We start from the raw sequence: 18,660 nt of genomic DNA, 5'->3' as shown, positions 1-18,660 counted from the left end.
ATTGCCAAAATCCGTCCTGCTCTATCCCGGCATAGTGCTGAGGTGGTTCTCCATGCCCTTGTGATCTCCCGCCTCGATAACTGTAATGTCCTTTTTTCGGGCCTTCCCATTTGTTCTACCAGGAGTCTTCAGCTTGTGCAAAATTCAGCAGCCAGACTTTTAACAAAAACAAGTCGATTCTGCCACATAACTCCTGTTCTGGCATCATTACATTGGCTGCCCATTCAGGCTAGAGCTGATTTTAAAGTTCTTCTTTTAACTTTTAAGGCCTTAAATGGACTTGCTCCATCGTATTTAACTGACCTACTCTCTCCCTACATTCCGCCACGTCCTCTTCGTTCCCTTAGCTTAAACCTCCTTGTCATCCCCTCAGCCAATAAAAAATCAGCTGGTGGAAGAGCCTTCTCCTACCGTGCTCCTTTTTTATGGAACGGCCTCCCACTTGACATCAAAGAAGCTACATCCGTTTCAAATTTTAAGTCCCATCTTAAAACTCACTTTTTTACCCTTTGGTTGTAACTAATTCTTCATTGTTTTATCATTTCCCTCTGATGTTTTTATTATTGTTTTATAGTCTGTTATTATTGTTTTTATGTTTTTATTATTGTTTTATAGTCTGTTATTATTGTACTTGATTTGTGGTAAAGTGTATTGAGACCATGTACCATGGTGATTTTGAACTTTAAATAATAAATTGATTGATTGATAAATAAATCGATAGAGAATTGAATAGGTAATCAAATTAAATCAGGACCTTGTGAATCTGAATTTAATACATTCAGGAAATCAGTAGCGATACATACCCAGCCCCATACAAAATAAATGTTGAATGAAATGAGATACAGCTTATATAACTGTCCTTGGAAATCCTATTGGATCATTGGGGCACTGAGGGTGAAACTGGGGAATCATTTGAAGCACATGCTATTCCTTCTAGACTCATGTTTACTGAGATAACAAATCAGAGAGAGGTAGGGTCATTTTCTCATAGACTTCTATACAATCTGACTTCAGATAGAATGCAAGTTTAAGGCATTTCAGCGTGGCTTCACTTTGTGGAGTTTGCCGCCTGGTTGGAACTTGGTGCAGCTTGCTGACTTGTTAGTGAGTGCAGTTTACATCTTCGTGGTTTCCTTTCTCCATCGGCCCATGCAGCCAAGTGAAGTCCAAATAGTCTAACGACGTCAGCGTGAGTGTGAAGGTCTCAGAGTGAGCTCTGACTGTCATATGAGGTTTCCTGGATCGTTGCCTTGTCCTCTACTTGGACACTTAAGTCACTGAGCATCAACATGATATATGGGCATAATGTTACCAATAAAACTTCTTGTTAAGAGATCACTTAAAAACCAGACGTCAGACGGGTGCAAAGCAAAAAAATACATGATTTAATTTTTCATTAATGTCAATAAAAATGGCCACCGGCGGCCTGTTTTATGCAGTAGTATTGCTCGCTCACTCCTTCTTTGTCAGCAGATCATCCAGCATACGCTCGCACATGTACAGGCAGCGAGGCACATGGAAGAACCCTGGAGAAGAGAGGAGAAACACAAATCACTGACTAACAGAGCAAAGCAACTAGTTGGTCTGTTTGGTTTTACTGTCTGCATCGAGAAAGCACAGCGTAAACAGAAATGTCATGCACACATGGGCAACGATAACCTGGAGAGATCGAAGCCATGCCATCCCACGCGATAGTTTCAATGTCTGGTCTATTTTCTCACATTAACCTATGATTGTTTGACACCAACACCCAGGGTTGGCCTTAACAATGCATCATCCCTGCAGTGGGCTCTATGTGAATGTTATTGCTGTGGTCTGCCGTTTTTCATGAGGGGTACATTTGGCATTTAGTCAATTCTTCATTGTCATTATGTTCTTACCTTTAAATGGGCCTCCTTTAAAATCCAGAGCCACTTTCCCTTCTCGTGTCAAATAGCCAAACCACTCGCCGCTCTGTGCATCAGGAAACTGCACAGATAAACACACATACATACACTTCTCACAAAAAGTTAGGGATATTTGGGGTGAAATGTATGTAAAATGTAAAGAGTTCACGCAACAGTGATATTAAATCATCAAGTAGGGCATATAAGTAGAAGCATGCAATAGTGATTTCCTCATCTCAAACGATTTATTGAAACAAAAGCCAGCAGCAGTGGAGGGTATACCACAACAAATGTCAATGTCTCAATAACTTGTCATGTGACCAAAGGACGTCCACTTCTCTGCTTTCTGGGACTCTGTTGCAACCTGCTGATGACAGTCTGTGACTCTAAGCTCAGTGTCCACTTCCCTCTGACAACACCCTGTTTGTCCTGCATTCAAAAGTTTAGAGAAGGTCAAATTAAGTTCACCTGTAAAGGTTATAGTGCATTTTAGGTTCATCCTGAATTTTCACCTGAAAGCCGAATATTCCTATTCACTCCCCCATCCAAATAATTGAAATCAGGTGTTCCATCACTTCCATGGCCACAGGTGTATAAAAGCAGCACCTCGGCATGCACACTGTTTCTACAAACATCTGTGAAAGAATGGGTCGCTCTCAGGAGCTCAGTGAATTCCAGCGTGGTACTGTGATAGGATGCCACCTGTGCAACAAGTCCAGTCATGACATGTCCTCACTCCTAAATATTCCAGTCAACTGTCAGTGGGATTATAACAAAGTGGAAGCGATTGGGAATAACAGCCACTCAGCCAAGAAGTGGTCGACCACATAAAATGTCAGAGGTCACCAACTTTCTGCAGTCAATCACTACAGACCTCCAAACTTCATGTGGCCTTCAGATTAGCTCAAGAACAGTGTAGAGAGCTTCATGGAATGGGTTTCCATGGCGATCAGCTGCATCCAAGCCATACATCAGCAAGTGCAATGCAAAGCGTTGGATGCAGTGGTGTAAAGCACGCCGCCACTGGACTCTAGAGCAGTGGAGACGTTCTCTGAAGGGACCAATCACGCTTCTCCATCTGGCAAACTGATGGTGAGTCTGGGTTTGGCCGTTGCCAGGACAACGGTACATGTCTGACTGCATTGTGCCACGTGTAAAGTTTGGTGGAGGGGGATTATGGTGTGGGGTTGTTCTTCAGGAGCTGGGCTTGGGCCCTTAGTTCCAGTGAAAGGAACTCTGAATGCTTCAGCATACCAAGAGATGTTGGACAATTCCATGCTCCCAACTTTGTGGGACAGTTTGGGGATGACCCCTTCCTGTTCCAACATGACTGTGCACCAGTGCACAAAGCAAGGTCCATAAAGACGTGGAGGAGAGAGTTTGGTGTGGATGAACTTCACTGGCCTGCACAGAGTCCTGACCTCAACCCGATAGAACACCTTTGGGATGAATTAGAGTGGAGACTGAGAGCCAGGCCTTCCCTCCAACATCAGTGTGTGACCTCACAAATACACTTATTTTATAGTATGGGAGAACTGTGGAACCCCAGCACCTCGTTGTGTAAACTCACATGGTTGAAGGTGTATTCATACACTTGAGAGAATCTCTCCAGCAGCTCTGGCTCCTTGGTTTGACTGTAGGCCATCAGGAAGGCGATGAGTGCCTCACAGTGGGGCCACCACAGCTTCATATTCCACTCCAACTGGTCAGGCACACAAACCGTATCAGTCAACCGGATTTGATGCATTTTTATAAAACTTAGTGATCAGCCCAATGCAAAGAATGTCTACTATTAGAAGTGTCACTGTCTATAAGAAAACACAGATGCCTGATTTACCTGTGTTGGGCAATGGCCGTCCACATCCAGGAAGTAGAAGAGGCCGCCATGCTCTTTGTCCCAGCCGTACTGATAAGGAAGCTCCATGAACTTGTTGATGGCGGTCCTCTGGAGCTGCTTGTCATGCTGCTCTGCACTGACCTGCAGCAGGAACCAGCCGGCTTCCAGGGCATGGCCTGAGTCAGCATGAGAGGAAGACCAGAGACAGATGGAAAACGCTGAGGTCAGCAACGAACAACAGGATAACAGCTCCCCCATGCACTCTCTGTGCTAGCTATTATGTGAGAGACCAGTGTTTACCTGGGTTCTGCAGTCGGCCCTGGCAACCAGGCAGCTCTGCTCCCTCCAGGGATACGTTCTCTAAGATAGCTGTGCCGTCTCTCTGGACCAAGTTAGATCAGAAAGATAGAAGAGCTTATTTAAGCTACTGAGGAACTAGCAAGAGTATGCAACATTTAAACATGATCCAACTGTAATCCAGCCCAGTGTTGATAGGCATCACTCGGAATAGAGGACTATGTAGAGGACTGTATAGAGGACTATGTAGAGGACTATGTTAAGGATTATATAGATGACTATATAGTTGAGTACTATATAGAGGACCATATAGAGGATTATATAGATGAATATGTAGAGGACTGTGTAGAGGACTATATAGAGGATATAGAGGACCATATAGAGGATTATAGAGATGACTATATAGCGGATTTATAGAGGATTACATAAATGACTATATAGAGGACTATACAGAGGGCTATGTAGAGGACTATGTAGAGGACCATGTAGAGGAGTATGTAGAGGACCATGTAGAGGAGTATGTAGAGGAGTATGTAGAGGACTATGTAGAGGACTATGTAGAGGAGTATGTAGAGGACTATGTAGAGGAGTATGTAGAGGACTATGTAGAGGACTATGTAGAGGACGATGTAGAGGGGTATGTAGAGGACGATGTAGAGGAGTATGTAGAGGACCATGTAGAGGAGTATGTAGAGGACTATGTAGAGGAGTATGTAGAGGACTATATAGAGGGCTATGTAGAGGACCATGTAGAGGAGTATGTAGAGGACTATGTAGAGGAGTATGTAGAGGACTATGTAGAGGAGTATGTAGAGGACCACGTAGAGGAGTATGTAGAGGACTATGTAGAGGAGTATGTAGAGGACTATGTAGAGGACCATGTAGAGGACCATGTAGAGGACCATGTAGAGGAGTATGTAGAGGACCATGTAGAGGACTATGTAGAGGAGTATGTAGAGGACTATGTAGAGGAGTATGTAGAGGAGTATGTAGAGGACCATGTAGAGGACTATGTAGAGGAGTATGTAGAGGAGTATGTAGAGGACCATGTAGAGGACCATGTAGAGGACTATGTAGAGGAGTATGTAGAGGAGTATGTAGAGGACCATGTAGAGGACCATGTAGAGGAGTATGTAGAGGAGTATGTAGAGGAGTATGTAGAGGACCATGTAGAGGACCATGTAGAGGACTATGTAGAGGAGTATGTAGAGGAGTATGTAGAGGACCATGTAGAGGACCATGTAGAGGACCATGTAGAGGAGTATGTAGAGGACTATGTAGAGGAGTATGTAGAGGAGTATGTAGAGGACCATGTAGAGGACCATGTAGAGGACTATGTAGAGGACCATGTAGAGGACCATGTAGAGGACCATGTAGAGGAGTATGTAGAGGACCATGTAGAGGAGTATGTAGAGGACTATGTAGTGAGTCTCCTAAATGTCCTCACATTATGAAATCTTTTGAACTACATATCCAGACCTGGATGTGCTGTAGAATCTGCTGCACACACCAGCTGCTCAGCTCTGTGTACTTCTGAGCGACCTCCTGACTCCGCCCTTCAGTGAGCTGTTGCACCAGACACAGCATCATCATGGGAACAGCCATACTGTTGGTGGGAACGTCTCCAGGAAGCTGGGGCCGGCCCAGGCCTGACGAGTCCACCTGAACCCAGCAGATCAACTGCTGCATCATCTGTTGGGCCTCGAGCTAGAAACAGAACAGAGCAGATAGCACGTTCAGGGCATGTTTACCCTCTGTGTTACTCATGTAAGCTGAGTCACTGGGGAACTGTGTGTCATTACACACAGCATGCTATCCAACACATCAGCCCCTTACTCCGAAATAAAAACAAACTGTAATACAACATTTATCGGTATGAACTCCCATTATTAAAATATGTACTTACACTGTATCACCACAGAGTCATATTAACGTCATGTTCTCTTACAGTTTTTTACAATTGCTAAAACAAATGTCCTAATCTTTTAACACAGTTATCACAACATCCGTCTGTGTAAGCTGTAGAATTATTACACATTTATTGTTGCTTTGACACAAAATGCATACAGTTAACACAAATTTAAAATGCTTGAACTTCTTTTACACACAAGCTCAACCAAGACCAAAACAATGGATTTTTACTGCCAAATTTACAAATGCTTTCACACTGTATGTCAGAACAGATAACATCATGTTAAACAACAATACAGACAGGCTCTAAGCCAATACCCATTCATAGTTTACCCACCTCTGATTTTACCACTACAGCCCTGCATTGATTTGTGGACTACAGTTCTGAAGCATCGAGTTAGGCATTTTGGTCACCATCATGGATTTTTGCAACCAGTGATGGAAGTGAGCATATTTGGACTGTGGAGGAGCGACGGGTGGATCTGATAAACACAAGCAGCAGAGCGGCACCCCGAGCAGCAACCTTACAGATCTGGATCCATCTGGATTCTGGTGTGAAGCTGCTAACAAAGTTAGCTTCATAATTCAAGGTCAACTTTACAGCTAAATGTTAAAGTCATCTTAGTAGCTAACTGCATTGGTAGCGTTTGAACTCTAAATGGACCATAATGTACTACATGAACATCATGCTGGATTGAAGAAGACTTGAAACTAGAGATTGAGAACATAAACTCATGTAAATGTTTACTGAGATACCGTAAATCCCCTAATATAGGCCTGGGCCTTTATTTACTCAAACGCATCGCGGCCTACGCCTTTATTGGAAGGAGGCCAGAATTAGAGACAGGCCTCTATTTCCATTTGAGCAAAACGGACTACCAGTAGAATGAATAAAAAACAGATTTTGTGTCTATTTGAACCTATAAAAATACTAGGTGCTCCGCAGCTGCCATATTATGGTAAACAACGTTTACCGCTTGCCAGTATTGCAGGCTTGGTGGGCTGCCACTAGGAGGATGATTGACAGGCGCTCTCCTTCATACAATCACGTGCACACTTCATGGCTGCACCTGATTGAATGAACGTTTTCACTGCTGTCCTGTCTGCTCCCTGATTTCAAACCGACCAACATGGCGGCTCGTTTGGAAACTTTCTCTTATTTTACGACAATAGTTCACCGAAACGTGTTTCTGAAAACATTTTATGCGAGAAATAAGCTATGCAGTTGCTGAATCTGTCTTTATTTTAGATCGACAATGGTCAGTTTAAAAGATTTTCGAGAGCTTGCAGCGCCCCGTCTCTCGAAACTCGCCGCGACGCGAAGGCATTGCACGGCTTCTTACATACCGTAAATTCTCTAATATAGACAATGGGAAGTGTGGAAATAACGCTGCCTGTGGACACTTGCCCCGGCCTCCATTAGAGACCGGCCTTTATTTACCCCCCCCCCCCCCCCCGGCAGCGAATGTTAGAGACCCGGCCGGCAATAGAATACAGGCCTAAATTAGAGGATTTACGGTAATAAATCAAAAGAGAAGTAGGCTCATTATCTCATAGACTTCTATACAAGCAGCAACCAGCAGAGAGAATAACATTTTATGTCACTTCAGCCTGGGCTTCACTTTTAAAAAAAATCAGGTGTTGCTGTCTGGGAAGCAACGTAACGCACAATTCAGTTTTCATTATTGCTTTGTACCTGCATGTCCTTGTCACTGGTGACGCGGCTCAGTTCATCCATGGCCATGATGTAGAAACACTCACTGAATATCGTCCTCTGAATCTTGACAGCTTTACCGTCTCTCGTTAGGCAGAAGGCACACTTCCACTGGCCTCCCCCGCCACTTGAGACGCGAGCAAACTTTCTGAGGAATGCTCCTCCTGAGATGCAAACACAACAATATAACATTAGCACATGATGAAACACATCAATATGAGCAAGAAGTGTAAAGCACATTTTCACACAAGAAAACATCAAAGTGCAATATCAAAGCGTCATATATCATATGTGCAATAATGTAAACTCAACTTTCCTCAACAGTATTTTGTTTCTGTCTGTTTAGTTATTTATAATATATTTATTCTTTACATACTTAGATACTATACTTCTTTGAAACTGATGCCTCTATTTGTTGCACTTTCCCCTTTGCTGCTGTAATACTGTACATTGAAAAATAATTGTTATTCAAGAAAACATTTATTATTATTACTCACTTCCAGATTCATACTTGTATTTTGGGTTTCTACCTGAACATGTTTACATGATTAAACCGTTAAAGACACATTTTTTCAGGGGGCCAGAGGATCTGTAGGAGGATATATCAGGTCAAATCTGAGAACCTGAAGATAAATTTGAGCTCAGCAGTGTGTCAAGTTGTTCTAGTCATAAATCAGAAATAAAAAATAAAAAGAAATACTATTAACATACACAGGTTAACATACACACAGGTGCTAAATGTAACCGTTTTATTAAGTTTCAAAAAAATGTCCTCACTACAATGTGTTGGGACCTAACCGTTAGGACTACACAATGCGGCCAGACAAAGGGACAAAGGAGATAAAAAACTACAACCACCATTTTAGTGTCACCTCCACCTGGTCGCGAGATCTGACGTCACACAACTGGGGCCCTATTGGCTGACAACTGCATGGGACTCCAGGGGGTCCCCCGGACCAGCCGTGAGCTATAAATCCTGCGGCCTCCAGAAAACTTTCTCTCTCCAAAGTAACTCGCGTTACGCCAGGAGGTGAACATTACGTCTGCAGCGTTTTCCTTTGTCCTAGGCCGCAGTCTTTTCCCCCAAACTCGCTGGACGAGCAACAGACTGTTTTACCCCTCTTTTTCTCTACTCGTTTTATTTTTATTTTGTTTATCATTTTGGATCCCGAGGAGACCACCGCGACAGCGCGACTCTCCCGTTCCCCGCGGTAAGAAGAAAAACTTTCTTCGTCCCAGCTGCCAGCAGAACGGATAACTCGACCCGTCTTTGTCTGAAATCAGCTGACTAAATCGCCGAAACGGTTTTCTTCAACCAATTGGATCCGGCGCTGAACGAGCGCCCACGAACTACCGTCCGTTGCCAGCGTCAAGGAACGCCATCACCGCACGGGACGAAACCCTCACATCGACGCATCTCACATCGACAAAAGTAAGAGGCTTTGTCTGGGCAGAAGCAGAGATTCGATAGTGTAGGACATGCTTGTAATTCTTGTTAATGTGTTTTAAGTTCTGATCACGGACCGCCGAGTCCGTTTGTTCATGTGCTGCTGTATGTGAATGCTGATCGTGTACCCACGCAGCTGGGTTGATTTCTGTAACAGTGTTTTCGACTTACCTCCGCCATATTCGCGAGCTCAGAAAGCCTCTACTATCAGTTAAAAGACCGGTCTCGCGGAATAAACGCCAGTTCATTCACGCGCGCCCGGGTGATAGCGGCACGCTTTCTGTGCCTCAGAATATCGCTCGCGCATTCTCTCTCTCTTTGTTTGTGTTCCGCTAACACACACACACACATACACGCCGCACACACGTGTCCTAAGCCAGCTGTTCCCGGCGGATGCTAGGGACATAGCTACATCTGGTGGCTACATACGGCTATCTCTCTCTCTCTCTTTCTCTCGCTACTCCATCGGACGTCAGTGGCTCCGTCCCTGAACGCTGCGAGGAATAGCTCCACCTCTCTCTCTCTCTCTCTCGCTACCCCATCGGACATCAGTGGCTCCGCCCCTGAACGCTGCGAGGAATAGCTCCATCTGGTGGCCGCACATAGCCATCTCTCTCTCTCTCTCGACACGCACACGCACGCACATGCACACGCACGCACGCACACACACACATACGCACACACACACTCCACGTGTGTCTCTCCCTTTGTTTAAGCTTAGCTTTGTGTGTTAGGTAGTTAGGTAATAAGGCTTTGTTAATTGCAGTGTTATTGATTGTGATCATTATTACTGATTTTAATAAATCTTATTATATTATAACTAGCGGTCTCTTGTGCTTGTTGTGTATATGTCACTGGATAACAGCAGGTTGTGAAGGCTAGTGCTTGAATTTCACGCCCTTCTTAATTGTTAGATTGTTTTATGCTTCCATGCCAATGATCACGATGATTGGCATGTGAGGATAAAACCTTTATATTGAGACTGAATACAGTTTTAGGTTATCTTTTCCCTGATCCCAGGGTGGTGCCCCGTTTATTCATGATTATATCATGATAATATATTAAAAATAATTATTAATACTGATAATCATATTGATATTGATAGTTAACTGTTGATAACCAAATCTGCTCCTGCTACAACCCCAACAAATGAAATTATTATGTGGACTTACATCACCACTTGAATTAAATTGGGCTGAATAGGAGACAACAACTTATTTATACTGCATGCCAAAAGCTACCTTTTATAGACATGTCCACTTCAAGACTCTTGGGCATCCATAGAACCATTTTCATTCACATTTCACTAGGTCAGAGGTCAAGGGATCCATCCCCATGCTAGTTTCCCTGGACTTTTTTAATCCTCAAGTTTGTAATTTTGGCAGTCACCATCTTGGATTTTTACAACCAGTGAATGAAGTGACCATATTTGGACTGTGGAGGAGCGATGGGTGGATCTGCTGAACACAAGTGGCAGAGCAGTACCTCGAGCAGCAACCTTACTGGATCTGGTGCCAACTTGCATTCTGGTGTGACAAAGTTAGCTTCATAATTCAAGGTCAACTTTAAAGTGCTAATGTCATCTTAGTAGCTAACTGCATTGGTAGTGTGGTAGTGACCTGTCAATCACAACCAAATAAGGACGGCCAGCAGAGAGAATGCAAGTTGGAGATAAGCATGGCTTCTTTTAAATGAGAGAAAAGAAGCCATGCCTGCTTAAAGCTTCCAAACATAAATGGTGCTCTAACTCAAATGCCGTTTCTCTTAGTTCCAGTAAAGGGAACATTTTGCACCCGACAGCGACGATACGTTGTGCACATTAACATTCGCTGATGATGATGATAAGCAGAAAGTGCAGAGCAAACACTATCATGATTATCATTAATCATCCGAGTGTACAAAAGAGCAGTACGCTGCACCATCTGTTGCAGAGATGAACCCGTGGATGTGTGAGGTCATGTTTTCTAGATACTATGTTCCCCCACAACGACCCTGCATTGTGAATTACATTAACACGGAAAATATTTTTGTAGTGGATAACTAATTTGCTTCAAAGGCGTTTTTGGTTCAATGTCATAGTAATTTTAATTACTTTTGTTGCCTGAACCTAAATGTAGTTTTGTCGCATTTTGCGATATGTTTCCCTGTAAACATAATTGAGAGTGTAGTTTAGTTGTTATTTGGATTGACTTTAAGGAAAAAGTACACTGGGGTCCTTAAATCTGAATAAACTGCAAAGAAATACTGAACGTATGTATGAACACGATGAGTTTCTGGTGGGGGTTGGCCTCCACCAGGGCTGTGCTTTTTCACCAATCCTGTATTCACAGACAGGATATTGAGGTGGTAATGAACTTCAGCAAAGCCAACAGAAAATCAAATTTAAAACATTTACAACACAAAACATTAAAACGGCATGGATATTGTGTTTGACAATGTGGCAGCAAAGTTCATTGAGTCAGTGAAGGAAACTGATAAGTGCCTCTTGGTTTATGCTTACAAACTGACCAGTTGGTTGCTGGTTAATGGCTGTCGGGCAACTGACACTCCTATTGGGAACCTATGAATTATTATTAATTGTCCATTGATGATGCAGCCGAAGAGAACAGACAACTCTGAGTAGTGCTGACTAACAGGTTGAACTGAATCAAGCTTTACATTCACACACACCAGCTTTTGCTGCGTCGAGGATTTCCGGCTTGTGGAAGCGGTCCATGGTTCGATAGAGGCGACAATACATCCACACCTGTGAAAGAAATGACCCAAAATATCTTCACATGACTTCTAATAAGCACATTTCATACCGTGGATTATTTGTGAGACTCACCTGTCGACCCTGCAGCCAGACGTACTTCAGCTCATCATAAACCTGCCCGTCCCTCCCGATACAAGTGAAGAAGCCTCTGAAACAAGAAGCAGAGTCCAGTTCATCACAACACACACTGCATGCACACTACAATCAGCTGAAAACAACACGTTGGTTGTATTACTTATTATTTTGCTATGGTGATGGAGGGGATTTTTTGTTTTAATTTTAAACTCCCAAACGACTCCTAAATGGCCACCAAACAACTACCAAACGACAACCAAATAGCCACCAAACAACTACCAAACGACAACCAAACAGCCAACAAAGGTCGGCGAAAGAAAAGTCAACCCTCGTAGGAGGAACAGGCGAAGAGCTGAAGTGGAAGGTAAGGTAACTTAACTAGGACCTAAAGCGACTCCACTTCCCAGCATGCTCCTGGCTAAGGTGTAACGATTCATTCGATGCATCGATGAATCGATTGTCAGTCGATTCAACTAAATTGATCTGCTAAAATAAATAATAAATGCGTTTAATCATATGAATCTGATTCTTACTTATGATTAATGTTTTAATACGTTTAAGACACTCTCTCCACTGCCAGCATGTAGACTATTGAAAAATGTCAAAATAACTGGGCATTACATTTTTGTATTCAGCATAAAATATTATGCAGGACTTTTTTATACTTTTTTATAGAATAAATATGTTAAATAAGTAATTGTTTGGTCTGTTTATTTTTTCACCTTTCAGAAGAATACAGATAGTCTCACATTACATCGCATTATTGCATGTTTATGGATTCAGATTTCATGGATATAGAATTTTGGTGGAATAATGAATAATCGTGGTTTAAAGAATCGAATCGTTCAAAAAAATAATAATTGTCCTTGAATCGAATCGTCAACTACTGTATCATTAATCGAATCAAAGTGAAGCCAAAGATTCACACCCGTACTCCTGGCTAATGACTAGTTGCAAAAACATAAGATGGGTGGAATAAGTCTACAGGCTAGCCCAGCACAGCCCAGTGGTAGACTGGTTACCTGTCCAGGGTGTACCCTGTGATGCGCACACTTTTAATTATAACACTGACAATTACGTGGCTGCCACAGTGTGATGGGAGGAGCTGGGTGGTTGTCAACCAGACAGCATAAAGGGTGACATCATAGGATGGAGCGTGGCCGACGGGAAAACATGAATCAACCGCATGCGAAAGTGAAAGGAAAAGGATTACGTGATTCTGGATTGTCCGATAACCCTTCATCACACCCTCCCAGGTATTTATTTATAGTTATTGTCATGTCAATTTAAATGAACTGAACTCGGAAGTTGGATAAATAACTGGCAGGTATCGGCATCTCCACCCAAACACGGGCGGACTGGGAGCCGAGGGCGGAACGTCGGGGTGACGCTCGGGCTGTCGGCGAGAGCGAGGTAGGCTACGGAGCATCACACAGTGTGGTGGCCATCTTTGAACATTAAAATATGTGCATTGTCCTCAACCCTGAAGCCTAGATAATTAGGAGCCTGTTACACCAACAGACAACACCTGCCTTTGCCCAATGTCAGCCCCCCGCGACCCTGAATACAGGATAAGGGGTAGACGATGGATGGATGGATGGATGGATGGATGGATGGATGGCTAACCCAGCAACGGGAGGTCACTGATTGTTGGTCTCATTTACAGAAACCTGGCTCCATCGTGGTTCCCAGCTCAAGCTGACCTTGATGGGCAGATTGCAGGACAAAGTGTCGGACTCAGTGGGATGACAGGAGGTGGACTCTATGTTTACATTGTAGACTATCAATTAGAAGTGGACATAGTCATCATGATGTCACCCATTGGTTTGTGGACTATGGTTTGGACTGTGGAGGAGCGACGGGTGGATCTGATGAACACAAGCAGCAGAACAGCAACCTTACTGGATCTGGATCCATCTGGATTCTAGTGTGAAGCTGTTTACAAAGATAGTTTCAGAATTCAAGGTGAACTTTATAGCTAAGTGTTAATAAAATCCTTTCTGACAAGGGTGGGGCCGAACACCGTATCGTCTCGTCTCGCCTCTGATGCAGCTCTGTGACGACCTCCGTTGCAGTCTCAGAGGCGTAGTATTCTGTTACGTCTGTATATATATGTATATGTGTGTATATGTATATATATATATATACACACACATATTTATATTCATAATATTTCAGTTAAGAAGCAAGTGTTCTACAGTACCCATATGTTGTGTCATGAGAGTATTTGAGCCAGAAATCCACGGCGTTGTCCAGTTCTTTACGAATCCGCTCTCGACACTCCTCCAGCTTCACCACAGACATGGTTCCTTTAAGAAAAATGTGAAAATCAGTTTGTGGTAGGAAGGTATAATTATGACATTCCCTAGTTTAATAGTATTTCCTTAGTTACAACTTGGGATGCACTGATACCATATTTTTCAGTTTTTGGTGCTACTTAGAACCCATATAAGTACGTAATAACACCATTACAGTTTTAATGACTTTGAAAACTTGTTTTATTTCATCAGATGTTCCTCACTTTACAATCAGAGCATAGTTTGCAACAAGATGTTAATAATTAACAGTGTTATCAGTTAAAAGAAAGAAAAATACTGAGCAAAAGTCAGAGGAGCAGGTTGTCACAGTGCTGGTCCCCCTTAAAGGTCAGTCCACCTTAAAGACCCAGTGAATAGGATTAAGTAGCGTCTAGTGGAGAAGTTACATATTACATCCAATTGACTATTCCTCCACTCACCCCTCCCTTTCCAAGCATGTTGGAGAACTATGGTGGCCTTTAGGTAACGTTTAGTACAGCGTAATTATTTTTTCTCTAGTCGCGCGATATACGGCCGTTAGCTTTGGTTGCTAGTTAGCTAGCTAACGTCTATGTCCCATGCGCAAATATGACGTTATCTTACCGGCTGATAAAAAGAGACACTGGATAAAACACATCAGCTAAGATAACTTTACATTAATGATGGAACGTAACTAAGTTATGAAGCTAGCTAGCAAGCCAAGCTAACGGCTGTGTTGTTGGTGTAAGTTGTGTGAGACGAGAGATGTAGTTCACTGAGCGGTTTCACATGAACTAAATTATATGATGATAAAGATCAAATATGTAATTCATTGTAATATTCACATGGGATCAAAAAATGATATGTCTCACAGTTGACTACTGAAATAAGACCGGAAGGGGCTATGGACCTGTTTTTGTGACTGGTTGACTGTGCTGGAAGTACACTATATTGCCACAGGTGTATAAAAGCAGCACCTCGGCATGCAGACTGTTTCTACAAACATGTGTGAAAGAATGGGTCGCTCTCAGGAGCTCAGTGAATTCCAGCGTGGTACTGTGATAGGATGCCACCTGTGCAACAAGTCCAGTCATGAAATGTCCTCACTCCTAAATATTCCAGTCCACTGTCAGTGGGATTAGAACAAAGTGGAAGTGATTGGGAACGACAGCAACTCAGCCAAGAAGTGGTAGACCACGTAGAATGATGGAGCGGGGTCAGCGGATGCTGAGGCACATAGTGCACAGAGGTCACCAACTTTCTGCAGAGTCAATCACTACAGACCTCCAAACTTCATGTGGCCTTCAGATTAGCTCAAGAACAGTGTAGAGAGCTTCATGGATGGGTTTCCATGGCGATCAGCTGCATCCGAGCCATACATCAGCAAGTGCAATGCAAAGCGTTGGATGCAGTGGTGTAAAGCACGCCTCCACTGGACTCTAGAGCAGTGGAGACGTTCTCTGGAGTGACGAATCACACTTCTCCATCTGGCAATCTGATGGACGAGTCTGGGTTTGGTGGTTGCCAGGACAACGGTACTTGTCTGACTGTATTGTGCCACATGTAAAGTTTGGTGGAGGGGATTATGGTGTGGGGGTGTTCTTCAGGAGCTGGGCTTGGCCCCTTAGTTCCAGTGAAAGGAACTCTGAATGCTTCAGCATACCAAGAGATGTTGGACAATTCCATCCTCCCAACGTTGTGGAACAGTTTGGGGACGGCCCCATGTTCCAACATGACTGTGCACCAGTGCACAAAGCAAGGTCCATAAAGACATGGAGGAGAGTCTGGTGTGGATGAACTTGACTGGCCTGCACAGAGTCCTGACCTCAACCCGATAGAACACCTTTGGGATGAATAAGAGTGGAGACTGAGAGCCAGGCCTTCCCTCCAACATCAGTGTGTGACCTCACAAATACGCTTCTGGAAGAATGGTCAAAAAGTCCCATAAACACACTCCTAAACCTTGTGGAAAGAGTGGAAAGAGCCTTCCAGAAGAGTTGAAGCTGTTGAAGCTGTTATAGCTGCAGGACCAACGTCATATTAAACCCTATGGATTAAGAATGGGGAGTCACTTAAGTTCATATGCGAGCCAAGGCAGGTGAGCGAATACTTTTGGCAATATAGTGTCAGTATTTATCAGTGAAGGAAATGCAGAACAGGATTTAAACTGACACAAGACAAAAAGCTGAGAGCTCTAACCTCAGTGAGTGACAAGAAGAGGCCTTAAAGAGACAGGCGCTCCTTTTTATAAACACTATGGAAACACTTTGTAGCAGAGCACCGACATTTAAAAGTATCCACCTGAAAATGTGCATAACATGTTTATGTTAAACGCTTTAAACGCACAACGCAGATATATCTGTTCTTCTTTATCTTTCGCCATGAAAAATCAATAGTGAATATGAAGCGAGACATATTTTGGACATAGACTGTTTGTTCCTTGGTGTCATTTAAAAGCGAGAACAGCAGCTGCTCCGTGTGCCAGCCGTGTGTGTGTTCACGTCCCTAATCCAGCCGCTCGGTGATCCGTTCAGCCGCAGGGAGAAGAGGACGGACGCTCCGGAAAAGAGTGCAGGTGAAGCGGTCTTACCTTCGGGTCCGAGCGGCGACAGACGGCGCAGAGTCCGTGTGCTGCGGCGGAGTTCAGCTGGCTCTCTGACGGGCTGTCGTATGTCATGTGACCAACGGGGCTCTGGGAGAGGAAGTGGATCCAACAGCCGCTCAAGTCAATGTAACTGCTGGAAAAAAACATTTTTATTTTTTAATTATCCTTCTTATTGTGAATATATCCATAACCGCTTGTCTATGATAACATTCCGTCATTCACCTAAAATTACGTCATTTATTTAATGGACAACCCGGATGCTAGTAGGCTATTCCAGATACTCTACTCTTGTGGTTATTTTAAACAAATATCATATTCAAGTTAACTTGACTTCCTGTCATGTGTTCATTGATAAGGACATTATGCACTAGGAAGATATAAAAGAATACCACTTTTTTTTTTTACATGAAATCCTATTCGTAATTGTGTCCCAGACAGCAACCCTCCGGTTCTGAACAGTGAAGCCAAAGCAGAAGTGCCTTAAACTCTCATTCTCTCTGCTGGTCATTGGAGCTCAAAAAGACTATTTTCCCTGGATGAATACGGAGGTTTTCAACAAAACCCAAGTTGTTTTTATTCATTTCAATTTATTGAGGATTGCAAAAAAAATACTCACAATAAGTTGATAGTTGTGGTTTTCCATTATCAGTATAATCATAAATAAAAAGTTGTCTTGATCGCTTTCATGGTATAGAATTTAAAAAATAGATCCTGATTTTAAAAATACAGAATACTAAAATGCATTTAGAAAGATATTTATCTATGCAGAGATACCTTATGATTAATAATAATCTAATTTAAGATTTTTAATTGTTTTTCACTAAACAGGATACCAACAAAAATGTGTTTTTTATATTTCTTAATAACACAGAGAAAGTGATAGCAATATGTCTGGGTACCATTTTAAGATTTTTAAAGATATTTTGTTTTGACTCGTGTATATTTATATTCAATATTATTTTGCTGTTGACATTTACTTCTTCCTTTTTAAAACAGAATGTAAATGGTTACTTTGCCTTATTTTTTGCTTCATTTTTAAGGCATTTAGCACCATCTAGCTATAAAAACGTGACAGTGCACGAACAGAAAATGCAGCTGTCATGTCTAAACCTTCTAACACATGGTTGTCAGAGTGATCCTAAACATTCACTTGAAATGATGGATTCTGCAAACTTGGAGGATGTTCATCCAGTTTTTAGGAAATAAACAAATCACAGATCTGACACAAAGCTATTTTTGTTTAACAGCTGAACGTTTCATGAAACATAGCTCAAATTAATTGAATATATTTATTTTAACTCATAGGATATTTTTTTCCAGATCAAGTTGTGATGGGAATTGTTTAATTTAATAGTTTATAATAGTATAATTAGTAATTTCAGTAGTTTTTACATATATTATTCCAGTGTCACAAGGTTACCTGTATTCTGCACTTATGTCATGTCATGTGTTAGAATGGATCTTGTGACACCAGGACAGCTGGCAAGTCAATATGGATCTATGGACACTGATGAGTTCAAACACCACATTCTGGACAAAGTTCTCCGTCTACACAAACAACGGAACAATGCTTTTCTAATGACATCACAAACAACTGTATAAAAGCTTTTCTCAAGACTCTTAAGGAGTCTGCCCCTATCTGGCCAGGTAGTTTGCTCTGAAGCTGTATGTCGGTGATGCGGTCCGCTTGGACACCCTGTTTGCGAGGGCTTTGACTTATTAGACTTTGTCTGTTTACAGTCTGTCTGTTTACAGTCTGTCTGTAGCGACTGCTAGCCTGTTTTGGTCTCTTTATAGAATAAATTACTCAAAGCTCTGTTAGGAGTTGTATTCTTATTTCTCATTAGGTGATCATAA

General features: G+C 42.6%; 1 protein-coding gene across 1 annotated transcript; it reads right to left on the bottom strand.

Annotated features, from left to right (window-relative positions):
- Positions 1 to 1,364: 1,364 nt before the first annotated feature.
- On the bottom strand, positions 1,365 to 16,868 carry renbp (renin binding protein). Its single transcript, XM_084015843.1, has 11 exons — positions 16,789 to 16,868; positions 14,126 to 14,231; positions 11,920 to 11,995; positions 11,763 to 11,838; positions 7,628 to 7,809; positions 5,500 to 5,727; positions 4,024 to 4,105; positions 3,724 to 3,899; positions 3,457 to 3,588; positions 1,881 to 1,968; positions 1,365 to 1,526 (listed from the first exon to the last, which is right to left on the bottom strand). Exons 2-11 carry the CDS (start codon positions 14,224 to 14,226, stop codon positions 1,453 to 1,455), a joined length of 1,215 nt encoding a protein of 404 aa, XP_083871969.1. The 5' UTR covers positions 14,227 to 14,231; positions 16,789 to 16,868; the 3' UTR covers positions 1,365 to 1,452.
- Between the last annotated feature and the right edge of the window lie 1,792 nt (positions 16,869 to 18,660).

The sequence above is a fragment of the Eutrigla gurnardus genome (genome assembly GCF_963514095.1).
Source record: "Eutrigla gurnardus genome assembly, chromosome: 8".
In the NCBI taxonomy this organism is placed as follows: domain Eukaryota; kingdom Metazoa; phylum Chordata; class Actinopteri; order Perciformes; family Triglidae; genus Eutrigla; species Eutrigla gurnardus.
The sequence above is the reverse complement of the archived record's forward strand: the minus strand, read 5'-3'. Positions and strand labels throughout refer to the sequence as shown.